The sequence below is a fragment of the Heteronotia binoei genome, chromosome 1 (genome assembly GCF_032191835.1).
Source record: "Heteronotia binoei isolate CCM8104 ecotype False Entrance Well chromosome 1, APGP_CSIRO_Hbin_v1, whole genome shotgun sequence".
NCBI lineage: Eukaryota > Metazoa > Chordata > Lepidosauria > Squamata > Gekkonidae > Heteronotia > Heteronotia binoei.
In genome coordinates this window covers 192,021,437-192,038,381 of record NC_083223.1, presented here as the reverse complement: position 1 = coordinate 192,038,381, position 16,945 = coordinate 192,021,437, and the positions used below count along the sequence as shown (strand labels likewise).

Below are 16,945 nucleotides of genomic sequence, written 5' to 3'. Positions count from 1 at the left end.
ACCTCTAGACTTTATTAAATAATGAAACACAGCTATGGAATCAAAATCTATCAATTTTAGGAGACACCTACCATTTTTTAGGCAATACCAAAAGCAGAAGGGTATATACACTTTGGCAAAATAATTCTTTATGAAGAAGGTCCCAGGCTTCAGCAGTGACATAAAGTGCAAAAAAAGAAAAGAGTTATTGATTTAAAATTTGATCTCAGTTTGTGGTATGTACCTGACCTGGAGAACTCAAACCAGCCCAATTGGGGAGTTGGAATGTTTAGTGTTGGGAAGAAATATAGACATTGTGGACGTTTCAGAAACTTGGTGGAATGAATCACTGGGACAATGTGATTCCTGGATATAAATTATATGAGAAGGATAGGGAGGGAAGAGTTGGAGGTGGGGTGTCTCTATATGTCAGAGAGGGTATACAGTCTAGTAAGATTGAGAAGGTAAGAGATATGCTTCTGGAAATGCTATGGGTCAAAACAGTGGGCCCCAAAAGAAGTTTAGATCAAAAGATAGAGGATAATTATAAAATGATGAATGATGATGATGATACTGGATTTATATCCCGCCTTATACTCTGAAACTCAGAGTCTCAGAGAGACTCACAATCTCCTATATCTTCTCCCCCCACAACAGACACACTATGAGGGAGGTGGGCTAAGACAACAGCTGCCCTTTCAAGGACAACTCATGCGATAGCTATGGCTGACCCAAGGCCGTTCCAGCAGCTGTAAGTGAAGGAGTGGGGAATGAAACCCAGTTCTCCCAGGTAAGAGTTCGCACACTTAACGACTACACTGAATGAATTAAAGATAGTGGCTAGACGTAAAAACTGTGTCATAACAGGTGATTTTAACTACCCATATATTGATTGGGTCAATATATTTTTCTTGGTGCTTTTTTATTTTTCCATTTTCCTCCCCTTTCAATTTGTGATTGTGCCCTCACTGCATATGAAAAACAAATTTCAACATTAAAATCAATGGGGGAGCCTCTGTGGTGCTTGCAAAGATGTCAGAACATGAAGAGACATAAATTCCCCAACAGGATGGTGTGTGATTATTGCATTAGCTGTCTGGTACATCAGTCTTGCAGGTAAACACAAAAATAAACTCACTATTTTAGCCTTCCACCAATCTACATACACCTGCTTTTGTCACAAAATAGCCAGAGTAGTAGTTATAGTAAACTAATTGACTAGTACAAATTTGCTTCACCAGGCTAAGTAACTAACTACAAGAGTATGATATATTTTTGCTCATTTGTACATACAATTACTTAACTTCTAACATTAGTATAACTTGGCTCTCCAACACATTGCCTATGGCACCCTATGATTTAGTTCCAATTTGGCATTTGGATATGGTATATTAAGCTGAAGGTGAAAAACCAGTTTGACAGAGCCCTGAATGAAATAAAGTTTTGGTTGTTCTGGGATAATGAATTTTAGGTGTTTCTTGTACATGATGGTTTCATTTCAGAAACTTATTCCACAGAAATATTAGATTTTTACAGAGAACAACTTTACTGTTTTGAACATAATATAAGATTACAATATAAAATGCACTTTTAAAATTAACTTGCAAAGAAAACACTAGATTGATACGTAGACTTCAGAAATGCATTCACCCTAATTAGCTAGCTAACCTTGTCATGAGGTTTATGACACAGCTGGTGAAATCATTCAGATCAATTTACTACTTTTCTTCTGAACAAAAGCATACCAAAGATATCACTATGGAAAGAAGGCATTCCTAAAATTCTTATAAATGAATGGTTACATACTTTTGCCCTGCTCCTATTCATCAGCATAGTGTAGTCCTTTGAAAAAGTAACAGTATACCCCAGTGGTGTCGAACTCGTTTGTTATGAGGGCCAGATTGGACATAAATGAGACCTTGTCAGGCCGGACCTTGCATGTCATAAAATGTAATGCCAGGTAGTGGAGATATAAATTTAATAAAGGACACAGACAAACATAATTAAAGGCGATCTTTTTTACTTTAAAAACAAACCTGCTTAAAACATAGCAATTAATAATTATTATTAGATCGACAATAATTAACAAAGATTCAAGTGAGGTAGCCATGTTGGTCTGAAGCAGCAAAACAAAGTTTGAATCCACTGGCACCTAAATTAAGACCAACAAAGTTTTATTCACAGTCACCAAACATTGTACTCTTTGGGAACAGGTATTTGCTGTCAGCAAATCAAGCATGTTGGTTTGCCATTCTGTTCCACAAAAAAATAAAGAGTTCTCCATTTTCCTTGAACAACCCGACACTAAACCTCCACTTTTCTCTTCTTCAAAGATGGCATTATTGTCAAAGTCTTACCAAATCTCAGACTTGGCAAGACAATACTGCAATGGGAAGGCGATGGTTTTTAAAAAGGTTCATACAAATCCACAGTAGCCAGCCTATTTGATTTTTTTCTATAACAGTGCTTTGTCCTTAAGCTTCAATGACACATGGCATTTTATCATTTGGGGAAGGCTGTCCATTTTAGTGCCTTCCCAAATGGCAATCAGGCAATGCCCAACCACCAAAGAGGGTTGCAAAGTTTGTACAAAATACAAGACAACAATCCAGACTTAACAGGGCTGCCTCCTAGTACTGCAACAGTCAACCAGAGAACAATAAAACTGGAAAGGACCACCAGAGTCATCTTGTCTGACCTCCTGCAGAAACCAAGAAATTCACAAATACTTCCCCACTCCCAGTTACCCCAACTCTATGCCCAGAAGATGACAACCCCCCCCCCCCAAAAAAAAACCACTCTCCAAGATCCCTGGCCAAAATCACATCATCTCTTCACATGTGAAAGGATCCCAGCCACTCTAACAACCAGATTACAGTGAACCCCAAAAGGATTAAAAAGGTGCTGTTGCCCACATGCACTCTGATGCAAGCCAGTTTCTTCCCCTGCAGCAGCTCCACCACCCCAATTCTTGCCCAGCTCACTGCTCTGGATGCAGGTTGCTCTGCCTTTTTACACACACCCCACCATCAGAAGCAATAGGATCCATGCCTGGTTTTCTCTCCCTGCCTCCACTCTTGGCCAGCTAGCTGCTTGGGCCACAGGCTGCTCTCTGTACCTTTTTATACACTTAACATACCCACACACACCCCAGAAGCAACAGGCTCCAGAGCCTGGTTCTCTCCCCATTGCCCCAATTCTCGGCCAGCTTGATGCTCTCTCTGCCTCGGCAACTGGACCGAGGCGGCTCGGCAGTATTGCTGCTGCTAGACCTGTCGGCTGCGTTCGATATGGTCGATCATCGGCTGCTGACCCGCCGCCTCGCTGACGCAGGAATTCGGGGGCTAGCCTTACAGTGGCTCTCCTCCTTCCTTGAAGGTCGGGGACAAAGGGTGGCAATTGGGGGGGAGCTGTCTCAGAGACACCCACTTTACTGTGGGGTGCCTCAGGGGGCAGTTCTCTCCCCGATGTTGTTTAACATCTACATGCGCCCCCTTGCCCAGATTGCACGGAGGTACGGGCTTGGCTGTCATCAGTACGCTGATGATACCCAGCTCTATCTATTGATGGATGGCTGGACTGGCGATGTCCCTATAAATCTGGACCGGGCGTTACAAGCCGTGGCTGACTGGCTCAGGCTGAGTGGGCTGAAGTTGAATCCGGCGAAGACTGAGGTCCTTAGCGTGGGCCGGGGCGGACCAGGAGGGGAGATCACCTTACCGGCTTTTGATGGTGCGCCACTGATACCAATGCGCAGGGTCAAGAGCCTGGGAGTGCTACTGGAATCCTCTTTATCAATGGAGGCCCAGATAGCTGCCACTGCTAGATCCTCCTTCTTCCACCTCAAGAGGGCGAGGCAGTTGGCTCCCTTCTTGGAACGCAGCGACCTAGCAACTGTGATCCACACAACGGTCACCTCGAGACTAGACTACTGCAATGCCCTCTACATGGGGCTGCCCTTATGCCGAACATGGAAACTTCAGGTAGTGCAGAACGCGGCAGCCAGGTTGCTGCTGGGACTACCTCGGTGGGAACACGTGCAGCCTGGGCTGTGGGACAGTGCGGGAAATTGAGATAGACTATTAAATTAATTAAATTAGGATACAACTAGTGGGTTAGCAGTAAGAATAGGAGGAGAGGTGGGAGGAGGATAAATTGAACGGCAGGTGGGGATAAAGTGGGAGATAAATTGCTAGGGGACCGTACGGTGAGTTCATCTCAGGCTGGTGCAGATGTTGGCCCAGGGGATCCCAGTGCTCCTGGGGAGGGGAAGATATGACGGTGGGAATAGACAGATATACAAGGGAAGGAGACAGAGACAAAATGGTGCTCGGCCACCTTCCAGTCTACTTCCCATCCCAACGGTGGTAGGTAGTAGGGCCAAGAGGAAATGCTCGTCTCCGTCACTGGTGTTATGCAACGCCAGGTCCATCAATAATAAGACCTCGATCCTCAAGGAGTTTTTGCTCCAACAGGAAGTGGACCTGGCTTGCGTGACCGAGACCTGGGTGCGGGACGGAGAGACAGTAGCTCTCTCCCAGATGACCCCCCCGGGTTACTCGGACTTTCACCAGTCACGGAATAACGGGCGGGGGGGAGGGGTGGCGTTGTTCATACGGGAGGGTTACTCCTTTTGGGCTCTCCCGGCCCCAGAGATCAACGGCATTGAATGTGCCGGTCTGACGTGGGATGTTGGAGAGGGGTTGGCGGTCTGGCTGGTGTACCGTACGCCCAACGCACCAGCCAGCGCCTTACCATCACTATTGGAGGCAGTGGCGGGCTGGGCGTTGGAGTACCCGGGGCTCATGGTCCTGGGCGACTTCAATGTCCATGCCGATGACACGGCCTCCACTCAGGCGATGGATCTAGTGTCTTCCATGGCGACACTGGGGCTCTCTCAATTTGTCACAACTCCCACGCATCAGGCCGGGCACACATTAGACCTGATCTTTGCGTCCGGGATTTTGGTGAACGATATCGCGGTGGAAGCGGTTCCATGGTCGGATCACCTAGCCCTTAAGGCCCGTATGGAGATGTCGCCTCAACCCTGTATGGGCGGAGAGCCTATTTTGGCTCGCCCTCGGGGCTTGATGGACCCGGAACGGTTCCAAACAGCCCTGAGGGATCCCTGGCCCACTGGCAATTCCCTCGATGACCTGGTGGAAGTTTGGCAGGGCCAACTATCCAGGGCTATCGATGAAATTGCACCCCGGCGCGCTCTGCGCCCTCGTGTGAGGCTGGCCCCATGGTATACCTTGGAGCTACGCCAGCTGAAACAAGGGCTCAGACGACTAGAGAGGCGGTGGAGGCATACTCGGGACGAAGCGACGGGAACATCCTATAGAACGTTTATGAAGTCATATGAGATGGCAGTCAAGGCTGCAAAGAAAGAATACTTTGCAGCCAAGATTGCATCTGCAAATTCGCGCCCAGCACAATTGTTTAGAGTAATTGGGGATCTAATAACATTGCCACAAGGCAAACAAAACGTTAGAGAATTAGAGATAGGCTGTGAGGCATTTGCGAAATATTTTGCAGATAAAATCTCGTCGCTCCGCCAAGACCTGCCTATCTCATTAGATACAGTGAGTGAAATTGAGGCCCCGCACCTGTCTTCGGATTTTACGCTGGGCCACTTTGACCCACTCAGCCTGGAGGAAGTCGATGGAATCCTCTCTGCTGCCCGCCCAACAACATGCGATTTGGACCCTTGCCCCTCTTGGCTGATTAAATCTTGCCATAGGGAGCTTAGATGTCCTTTACGGGACATCATAAATAGATCCCTCTCAGAGGGGCGTTTTCCAACACCTCTGAAAGAGGCCTTGGTCCGCCCCCTCTTGAAAAAACCTACAGCAGACCTGGCCGAATTGGCAAATTACCGACCGGTGTCTAATTTACCATTCTTAGGTAAAATTATCGAGAGGGTAGTGGCGTTGCAGCTACAGAGGTTTCTAGATGACGCTTCTGTCCTAGACCCGTGCCAGTCTGGTTTTTGGCCAGGCCACGGGACGGAGACGGTCCTGGTCGCCTTAGTAGATGACCGCCAACGGCAACTGGATCGAGGCGGTGTGGCAGTGCTGATGTTATTAGATCTGTCGGCTGCATTTGACACAGTCGACCATCAGCTGCTGATCCACCGCCTCGCCGACATAGGGGTTAGGGGGTTGGCCTTACAATGGCTTTCCTCCTTCCTCATGGGTCGGGGACAAAGGGTGGCAACTGGGGGTGAACGATCCCAGAGGCGCACACTAGATTGTGGGATGCCTCAGGGAGCAGTTCTCTCCCCGATGTTATTTAACATCTATATGCGCCCCCTTGCCCAGATTGTCCGGAGGTTTGGGCTGGGTTGCCATCAATATGCAGATGACACCCAGCTCTATCTGCTAATGGACGGCCGGCCCGCCTCTGCCCCGGGGAGCCTAGATCAGGCCCTGCAGGCTGTTGCAACATGGCTTAGGCTGAGTGGGCTGAAGCTGAACCCAGCGAAGACAGAGGTTCTCTGTGTGGATCGTGGCACTCTGGGGAAGGAAATATCTCTCCCGACCTTTGACGGTGCGCCGCTGAAGGCGGCGCAGCGGGTAAAGAGCTTGGGTGTTTTACTGGAGCCTTCATTATCAATGGAGGCCCAGATAACAGCCACTGCCAAGTCAGCATTTTTTCATCTGAAGCGGGCGAGGCAGTTGGCCCCTTTCCTAGAGCGCCGGGACCTAGCAACGGTGATCCATGCGACGGTCACCTCAAGATTGGACTACTGTAACGCCCTCTACATGGGGCTGCCTCTGTGCCGGACCCGGAGATTGCAGCTAGTGCAGAACGCGGCAGCCAGGCTGCTGCTTGGCCTCCCAAGATGGGAGCATATACAGCCGGGGCTAGGCGAACTGCACTGGCTGCCGATTGTATACCGGGTCCAGTACAAAGTGCTGGTGATTACCTTTAAAGCCCTATATGGCCGAAGACCGACCTACCTGAGGGACCGTCTCTCCCCGTATGAGCCCCAGAGAGCACTGAGGTCAGTAGGTAAAAACAGATTGACCACCCCTGGGCCAAAAGAAGTTAAACTTCGGACTACCTATGCACAGGCCTTCTCTACCGCGGCCCCATGCTTGTGGAATCAACTCCCAGAGGAGGTGCGGGCCCTGCGGAACCTTGATCAGTTCCGCAGGGCCTGCAAGACCACCCTTTTCAAACAGGCATTCATGAACGGCTGACCAAGCCCACAAAGAAACATCAAAATGGTCCAATCTGGAGATCCGCCATCATTACATAAATTGACAGGCATAGTGTCGATCAATAACGGTACTGCCAGATTTAACTTAATGTTTTTAGACTCAGTAACTGTTTTAACTAATGTATTAATCGGTTTGGGGTTAATTTAATGTTTTGTTAAATGTATTGTTATTTTGCTGTTGTTAGCCGCCCTGAGCCTGCTTGGCGGGGGAGGGCGGGATATAAATAAAATTTTACTTACTTACTTACTGGCTGCCGGTTGTTTACCATGTTCGCTATAAGGTGCTGGTTATTACCTTTAAAGCTCTATATGGCCGAGGACCTCCCTACCTTAGGGACCGCCTCTCCCCATATGTTCCCCAGAGAGCACTGAGATCTAGCTCTCAAAACCTCTTAAAAATCCCTGGGCCAAGAGAGGCTAGACTGAAGACAACCAGAGAGCAAGCCTTTTCAGCAATGGCCCCTCGATGGTGGAATCAACTTCCAGAGATGGTGCGAGCCCAGCGGGACCTGAACCAGTTCTGCAGGGCTTGCAAAACCTCTCTGTTTCAGCTTGCTTTTGGGGCAGAACCTGGCTAAACGGATCTGTAGCCATCCAGCCATCTTGTGCATGATTGTGATCTATAGCACTTTATAGCACCTGTTTTATCCATTTAATTAACTATGTAATTGAATTGTAACTGAATTGTATTTTAAAACTGTTTGTTTTATATTGTATTTTATTTATATCATGGTGTCCCATGTCTGTGAGCCGCCCTGAGCCCGCCTTTGGCGGGGGAGGGCGGGATATAAAAATAAATTTATCTTATCTTTTTACACATACCCACAAGCAACAGGCTCCATGCCTGGTTTTCTCTCACACTGCCTCAAGTCTCAGCCAGTTTGCTGCTCTGGCCACAGATTGTTCTCTCTGCCTTTTTACACCCCTCCCCTCCAGAAGCAACAGGCTCCCTGCCTGATTTTCTCTCCCACTGCCTCAACTCTCCACCAGCTCACTGCTCTGGCTGCAGGCTGTTCTGCCATTTTACACACACACCCTCCCAGAAGCAACAGGCTCTGTGCCTGGTTTTCTCTATTGCTTTAACTTTCGGCCAGCTCACTGCTCTGGCCACAGGCTGCTCTCTCTGCCTTTTTACACACACCACTGCAGAAGGAATAGACTCTGCGCCCTGGTTCATCACCCCAGCGCACATGCTCTGGCTGCAGGCTGCTCTCTCTGCATTTTTACAACCCCCCCTCCAGAAGCAACAGGCTCGGTGCCTGATTCTGTCCCCCACCGCCCCAACTCTTTTCCAGCTTGCTGCTCCAGCCACAGGCTACAATCTCAGCCATTCCACCCCAGAGAAGCAACAGGCTCCACAAGTACTTACATATGGAAGCCAGGTAGGAATGGGGAAAATGGAGATCAATTAGCCTGGAGAAACGGGAAGTCCAATAGAAGGGTTGACAGAGGAACCAACTGAGAAGCAGTGGCTAATAGCCAATGAGATAAGACCAGCAGGATCACATGGAGGCATTGATCACATGAAGCAGCCTCCATTTCTGGAAGAAGGATACAACAGGGGGAAGTAGCTTTTCTGAGCCCTGCAAAGAGCTGCCGATAGAGCAGCTGGCCCAAACGGGGGGGAGGAGTGCGGGGAAGCGGCTGTTCTACCTGCGGGCTAAATTGAGTACCTAGGTGGGCCGCTACTGGCCCACGAGCTGGACGTTTGACACGCCTGGTCTACCCCAATAATCCTAGCTTTCAGAAATTTAGACTACACTATGTAGCCTGTCAACAAGTGAACTGCTTTTCCAGGCTGAATTTCTAGCTTCCCGTCTTCTAGAGATCAAAAGTGAACTCTCCAAAATTAAGTTTATCATTACCTCTCCATAAAAAGGTTGTGTCTATGTGTTCATTGTGCATCCTTACAGTAGTGTCCGGAAAATGTATTCCTTGTATAGGTTGGTTCTTTGTCAGGTTGATGGTGGGGTGAAAGTCATTAAATGCCTGATAGAATATCTCCAGAGCTTCTTTACCATGTGTCCAGACAATAAAAATGTCATCAATGTAACATAGGTACAAGAGAGGTAGGAGTGGGTGGGAATTTAGGGGTCTGAGTCCTGTTGTTGGTAAAAAGCAGTCTTTGGGCCTCCTATATGTAGTCCGATCTGTTCATGATGACAATGGCTCCACCTTTGTCTGCCTCTATGGCTTTCCTTTCAGCATGGTTGAGATTCTAAAATACCTTCATCATGTTACATGCTAAGTTGCAATTCAGCCTGTCTATGTTTGAACGGTTATCATACATTTCTATGTATCCGAAGAAGTGTATGTGCACATGCCATGAATAAAACTTCATTGGTCAAAGGTGCAACTGGACTCTAACTTTGTTCTATAATCTTGTATAGCTAGTACCTCCTTATTAAAACTCAACATAATACTAAAATTCAACATAATAAGGCTAGTTATTTAAGTTGATTATTTAAGTTATTTATAGTCTGTCTTTCTCACTAGGACTCAAAGTAGATTACACAGACCGAGTCAATACAATCAACAAGATGGGACATTCAAGAAACAATAAAACAGGATTTGGGATGTAGATCCACCAGAAGTAAAAAAAACAGAACTAAAGTGTAAGTGTTAACATAACACATTAGATCAGGGGTGGCCAACGGTAGCTCTCCAGATGTTTTTTGCCTACAACTCCCATCAGTCCCAGCCAGCATGGCCAATGGCTGGGTCTGATGGGAGCTGTAGGCAAAAAACATCTGGAGAGCTACCATTGGCCACCCCTGCATTAGATGATACAAAACTATTTAACAGGAGCCAACCCACAGCAAATAATACAAAATAGTAGACCACAGTCCCCAGTAATTTATCCAAGTAAGAAGAAGAGATAATTTTTATACCCCACTTTTAACTCCCCTAAGGAGTCTCAAAGCAGCTTACAATTGCCATTCCTTCCTCTCCCAACAACAAGCACCTTGTGAGGTAGGTGGGGCTAACAGAATTCTGAGAGAACTGTGATTGGCCAAAGATCACCCAGCAGAAATCCTGCGGAGGAATGAGCATTTAAGGGGATTACCCAATTGGCCTGCACAGCCACTGTATCCACTGATTATGCATTTTATATTAGTATACGCTTCCTGTGGGTAAGTCCACCATGCGATAAAATAATCATTCTTATTGCATTTCTTCAAAACATTTTTGTTTTAGTCATTTAGGATCCATGGATAGCGCTGGATTTATATTAACATACCTTGTGGCAGCTTTGGAAAAGGACTGGTTTTCAGTTTTCAGAACTAAATAAATATAGGTCCATTGGTTGACCATTTAGCCCTTTTAAGTTTTCATGATGAAAAATGATAAAAGATTGGGCACTATGAACCATGCATGGTAAAATTAAGGTTGCCAGTTCCAACTCAAGAAATACCTGGGGACTGTGTGGGGTAGAGCCAGGAGCAAGGATGTGACAAGGATAATAAACTCCAAAGGGAGTTCTGGCCATCACATTTAAAGGGACCACACATTTTAAAATGCCTTCCCTCCATTCAGAAATAATGAAAGATAGGGGCACTTTGTTTTGGGGCTCATAGACTAGACCCTCAGTCCAATCTTTTTGAAACTTTGGGAGTGTTTTGAGGAGAGGCACCGGATGCTATGCTGAAAAATTGGTGCCTCTACCTCAAAAAACAGCCCCCCCCCCAAGATCAATTCTCCCTTATACCCTATGAGAATCAGTCTCCATAGGGTATAATAGAGTGCCCAGGAGACATTTCCCTCCCCCCTGCCCTGCTTTCTGATAACTCTGAAGCAGGGGGAGGGTCTCCAAACCAGGGGATCACCTGCTCCCAACAGGGGATTGGCAACTCTATGACCTTCCATAATCATTGTCCACAGTTCACAGGTTCCATTAGCATTGCTATCATGATGAACTAGTACAGGGATGTCAAACATGCAGCTCAGGGGCCGAATCAGGCCCCCAGAGAGCTCTTATCAGGCCCCTGAGCAACTGGCTCTTGTCTGCTTCCTTCTCTCTCTCTCGCTTCCTTTTTCATCTCAACTTACTTTGCAAGGCTTGTTCAATCGCAAAGGAGCTACAGAGCAAAACCTCAGTTTTCTCCATTGGTTGAGACTCCTCCCCCTCCTGGTCATCTGGGGAGGGAGAGAAAGAGTCAGAGCTTCCTTTGCCCATTTTCCTGAATCCCATGGGAAAATACAAAGAAAGCACCTTTAAGACCAACAAGTGCTAATGTTTTAAGCATGTTTTAAGTTTAAAACAAACAAACAAACGTTTAGTTGTGTTTGTCTGTGTCCTTTAAAAAGTTTGTATCTCTGCTTCCTAATATTAAATAGGTACACACATGGCCTGACCTGACATGGCCCAGCCTGGCCCAACAAGGTCTCATTTATGTCAGATCCAGCCCTCATAACAAATGAGTTCGACACCCCTGAGCTAGAATAACATACAGGGTAACAAACGGAGCAGCATACCAGGAAATCCTTAATTCAAATCTCATCTTGCCATGCACTCAACCAAGCCACTTTCTTTCTGCCTCAACCCTCCCCCTCAGCAATACAGAGATAATCATATGAACTGAAAAAGAAAGTTCCTGTAATGGACACTATGACAATGTATGTGAAGTACTTTAACCTCCAAAGCAGAGGTCCCCAACCCCCAGTTCCTGGACCAGTACCGGTCCGAGGGCTGTTAGCAACCAGGTCATGAGTTGTATAATTATTTCATTATATATTACAATGTAATAACAGAAATAAAGTGCACAATTGTATCATTCCAAAACCATCCCCCTCCCCCCCCCCGGTCCATGAAAAAACGATCTTCCACAAAACCAATCCCTGGTGCCAAAAAGGTTGGGGACTGCTGCTCCAAAGCACTAGAAGTAAATTAATAATATTAATAAAACATGTTAAACACTTCCCTTTGAATTAAATGTGACTTGTAAATTAAAGTGGGTTTAGTACTGCAGTTTTCAAGGCTTCTTAACATGCCAGACAAAACTGGTCTCAAAGTGTGCGGAGTTTAAATGTTTTGAATAGTTACTCTGACATATATGGCTGTGTAGTGGGTTGGTTTCACCGGTTCTCCTCAGTGAAGACTGATGCAATGACTGGTGATATTTTTATTATTTTATAATTTTATAAGCCACCTTTTTTCCTGTGGTAAAAAGCAGAATACATATCTAGATAAATAAGTAAAATATAGTTTGTATTACAGCCCTAGAGACCTTCCTTTAAGGAAAATATTTTTACAATTATTTAGCCAATACAATACTTTCAATATTTTGCTCCCTGTTCTAGTCTTTCTTCTAATCCTTCTTATCCTGTCCTGCATTACCTCCTCCAGGGTCACCAGCGCTAGTGACAACGGATGCTGTTCTACAAAAGGAGGACAACATGCTTTGCATTCTCAAATCTTTCCAGCTGGCAGGCTCCAGTTGCTGCTAGCAGAGGATCTCCTTATTCTGCCTCCTTATTCTGCTTCAATATGACACTGCAGTGTATTTCAAGGATTTCTAAAGTGTCACAGACTACAAATGCATATCTTCAGTTGCTCATCTTTTCACATTCAAAGCCTTTGAAAACAGAACACTGATGTCCTAAGTGCACTTTTCTAGAAGCAAGCCCCACTGAACAGACTTGACAAGGAGTAAATTGCCTTAGAATTGCTCTCAAAGATTCTGAATACAATGTATTCCATGAGCAGATACAAAAACCATGTTAAAATAGAAAATATAAATCATGTTAATTGCAAGATAGCCTGTCACTTCCATTTCACACAACTCTGTTATAATGAATAAAAAGATATTAAAATCATTGAGTAATTATATTTATGCAGTCTTATAATCTTTAATTGCAAAATTAGAACAACTCCAACATGGTCTAGAAAAAATTAAATAGTAGATTGTTTAGACAATAATTGTTAGTATATTTTAAATGAATTCAAGTAATAACACATATGGACTCTGAAATCTTTAACTATAACACAGCAAACATATGCTAATGTCAGTTCCCCACTGAAAATCAGTTCCTATATTCCTTTCCTCCAAGAGTTTACAACTCTGTAATAAATATTTATTCCAATATACAAGGGTTAAATTGGCAAGTGTATGTGTGTATATATGGATGTGTGTGTGTGTGTATAGTAGACGGATCTGATATTATGAAACATTAGGGGAATTTGATATTATGAAACTAGAAATATAAAAATCACTAAAGGGAGACTTAATTCACAGTGCTGTAAAGGCAACATGAAAATCCTGCCAACCAAAAAAGGATTAAATAATATGCTTTATAAAGCATCTTTCATGTGAATATGTCCAAGCATAAGAACATAAGAGAAGCCATGTTGGATCAGGCCAATGGCCCATCCAGTCCAACACACTGTGTCACACAGTAGCCAAAAATCTTCACTTTATAAGTATCTCGCAAAAGATCAAAGGAAAAACTTCCCCTACCCCACTATTCAGCTGCAGAAACTTTGACAATCACAAAGGCAAGTTCAAGACAAATCTTAACCGAAAGAAGCTTGAATTAATTCATGTTTTCTGAATGCCAAGCCCACTACTGTTAAAGTTACATATATGAGTGGACATATATGTGTACTATAAACACACACTCATAAATTTTTAAGCAAATAATCAAAATTTCTGCTTTTAAAAGTACAGTTCAGGATGCTTAGAGTGATTCTACAAAACCAGGGCTTTTTTGTAGAAAAAGCTCAGCAAGAACTCATTTGCATATTAGACCACACACCCTGACATCAGCATTCACATAGGGGGTTTTGTGGAAAAAGCCCAGCAGGAACATATTTGCATAATAGGCCACCCGGAACTATGTTCCTGTGCATTCCTGCTCAAAAAAAGCCCTGTACAAAACTATCCTTATGTGCACAGTCTCAAAGAATACATCATGTAAGTTAATTTAGGACTAGTCATGGGAGGAAAGGCTTCAGACCTTATTCCTTACATAATTCCCCACAGGGCCTTGCTCTGCCACAATTTCCCTTCATGTATTTGCTCAAAGTATATTTTTTTAAAATTTCATGAATGTGCTCAGTGAGAGGAAAGATTTACTCCCTTTAAACTGAAGAACTCAAAGAATTAAATTACTCTTCTCAATTTAACAGTGTATCATTCCAGAATAGCGTTTTATCTCCTTTGGCACTGTCCTGTATAAGTTCTTGGTGAGGATACTAACTTTAAAATGTAAAATCACTGCCAAAAAATGTGAAATAACACATTCCCTTGTCAAAGAACTGACATTGAGAGAAGGTGGAACAAGTGATTTTAATCTATTTATATTAGCATTTTCACAAATGACATGTAACTTTCTTCACTTATATTAATCTGTTTTTATTCAAATCTGTTCAGTGTGCTTACAACATTATCTGCTGTAAATTACTCTTTAAGTGCCAGCATTAGAAAAATATTTCTCATCAGAGAAACTACCTAATTTCATTCATACAAGATTACCAATCCCAATATTGATTTCTTTTAGAGGCATCTTTACTCAGGACTATGACTGAACACCAGTGTGCAACTATTCTGAATAGTGCCAAAACTGAAATGACTAATGAACAAGAAGCTTAATTACAAATTCAGCTGTCAAGTATTATGCAAAAATGCATAAGCAAGCACAAAATTATCTGGTTTGTTTGGAGTGCAGAGCACATAATGGCTTTCTTCCATTGATTTTTTTAATCACAAAGACTGCAGTGAATCACTAACTATAACCAATTCAAATCACCCAGGTTTTTTAAAAGGAGTTCTCAAAATACTGGGGCATCCTTGTGCAATTTTGGTCAAACCTTTTTTAAAAATACATTCTTATCAACAGTGTGACTCTGACACTTGAAGGTCATAGAATAACTGTTCTCTTGTGACTTCATCTCCTGTGTTCTATCTACCATAGAAGGAAATAAACAACCAGCTCTGACATGATGCCAGCATTGTTCAATCACCAATTATTATTTGCCCCTTTCATGAACAATCCCAACATGTTTCAATACTGTTCTCACAATAGGACAGGCAAGTCTGTGTTTGTTTACCAAACTAGCTTATAATTTCAGTTATTTTTAGACTGTTCAACACTGTGTTGGTAATGATACACTTCACCTCCTGTATCATTTCCAACTTTATTTCAAATATTTCTTAACATCTTAGGCAAGTAGCACACATTTTCACCATTTCCCAATACACAAAGATACACTACTATCAAGGCACATCAGATGGTATACTACAGTCACCTTTTTACCCACACTCCCTTCAACTGCTAGGTCTTAAAAGGACATGCACATTTATCTTGACAATATCAAGACTGAGAGGATTTCTCATTACTTGAGAAACTTCTATCTAGGATTCCTGATGTAAACTTATAGTCATACTCCAGTTTAAAATTGCAAAACAGAAGCATAAGAGGTCTCAATAATATCAGCTATAATAAAACACCTTATAAACATATGTTAGTTAAATAAAAATCATACCCAAACACTAGAAAGTAGACAGAATTATGCAATAATGAACTATTAATTAATGATCAGACTTACCCCATTCTAAATACTCCAGAATATTCTTTTCCCTCCGCAGGGGTGAATTATTACATTCATCATAAAGACAGATGAGTATATCCAGCAAGGTTTCCATACTAAAGCATTGCCCATTTGTCTGAGTTGGCCCATCCAAAATAAACTGTTCCAGCTGTCTCAAGCGCACTTCTCCAGACATGGTTGCTTCAGTTTTTTTAATGGGACTCTTGTCTTTATTATTATTTGAAAAAAAGCTAAACTTTAAAATGTGTTACAGTTTCTAAAAAGTATTTTAAAAAGTCAGTGCTTCAGTGATGGAAGTGAACATATAATCCATCTCAGAATTCCCAGCTGAAAACCATATCTTGGTCAGTTTTTCTACACACATATATAATATATACAGAATATTAAAGAAAAAATAATTACCCTAAAATCTCTTTTAATATATTTAAAAGAAGACAAAATATATACTTTATACATTTAAATATTAATTAAAAAAGAAAGTCAACCCAAGACTTGAACCCCACACTTTTCTCATATATAGACAGATTTTAAAAGGTCTCCTCCTTCATTCAAAATTCAGATCATGCAACATAATCCCGAAATGAATCCTGCTGCATAATTAAAGTGTAAAATCCCCATTCAATTTGCATCAGCAATTCGCTTTCAAGGAAACAGCAGCAAAAAAAACGTATTTGAAGAAGGGGGGCAAAAAATAAAATGCATAGGATTTGGAAGGTACAGTGCTGGAAAATATATGCCGCCGCCACCTCCTCCACCACCTTCTCCTCTTCCTCCTCCACCACCACCACCTTCTCCACCACCACCCCCTCCTCCTCCACCACCACCACCACCCCCCCTTGAAAAATGCATCAGTGGCAATTCTTCAGAGAGTGGAGGTGGGGAGAAGAGAAGGGGGGAGAAAGTCCCCAGAAAGACCCCTTCTTCAGGGCTGGCTGCAATGGGGCTCGATCTTCCTTCCTTCCTTGCCAAGTCTTCTTTTAAAGCTTTTCAGCTATCCAAAAATAAACGTGAAGTCTTCATTTCCTTCAAAGTGCCCCCCCCTCCGTACACCGGGAGGGAAGCTAGTGGAGGGGAAATAATATTCGCCCTCCGAAAATAAGCTCCGTTTGCCCAGCTCGGCTAATAATCCTGGCCAATCCTTCCCATGATGGTGCGTATCCTCCTGCTCCTTGTTGGTCTTGGGGCAC

The 16,945-nt window shown here is 43.7% G+C and overlaps 1 protein-coding gene across 11 annotated transcripts in view; it reads right to left on the bottom strand.

Moving 5' to 3' along the window:
* CDC42BPA (CDC42 binding protein kinase alpha) overlaps positions 1 to 16,530 on the bottom strand; it is a 324,619-nt gene extending 308,089 nt beyond the window's left edge. For 6 of the 11 annotated variants that reach the window (XM_060245772.1, XM_060245688.1, XM_060245715.1 and 3 more), the window contains exon 1: positions 15,756 to 16,530. In XM_060245772.1, coding sequence (XP_060101755.1) covers positions 15,756 to 15,933 — 178 coding nt within the window. In that variant the 5' untranslated portion in view covers positions 15,934 to 16,530. The remainder of the gene's footprint in view (positions 1 to 15,755) is intronic. The other 5 variants (XM_060245743.1, XM_060245780.1, XM_060245725.1 and 2 more) reach the window with 2 other exon arrangements.
* Positions 16,531 to 16,945: the final 415 nt, after the last annotated feature.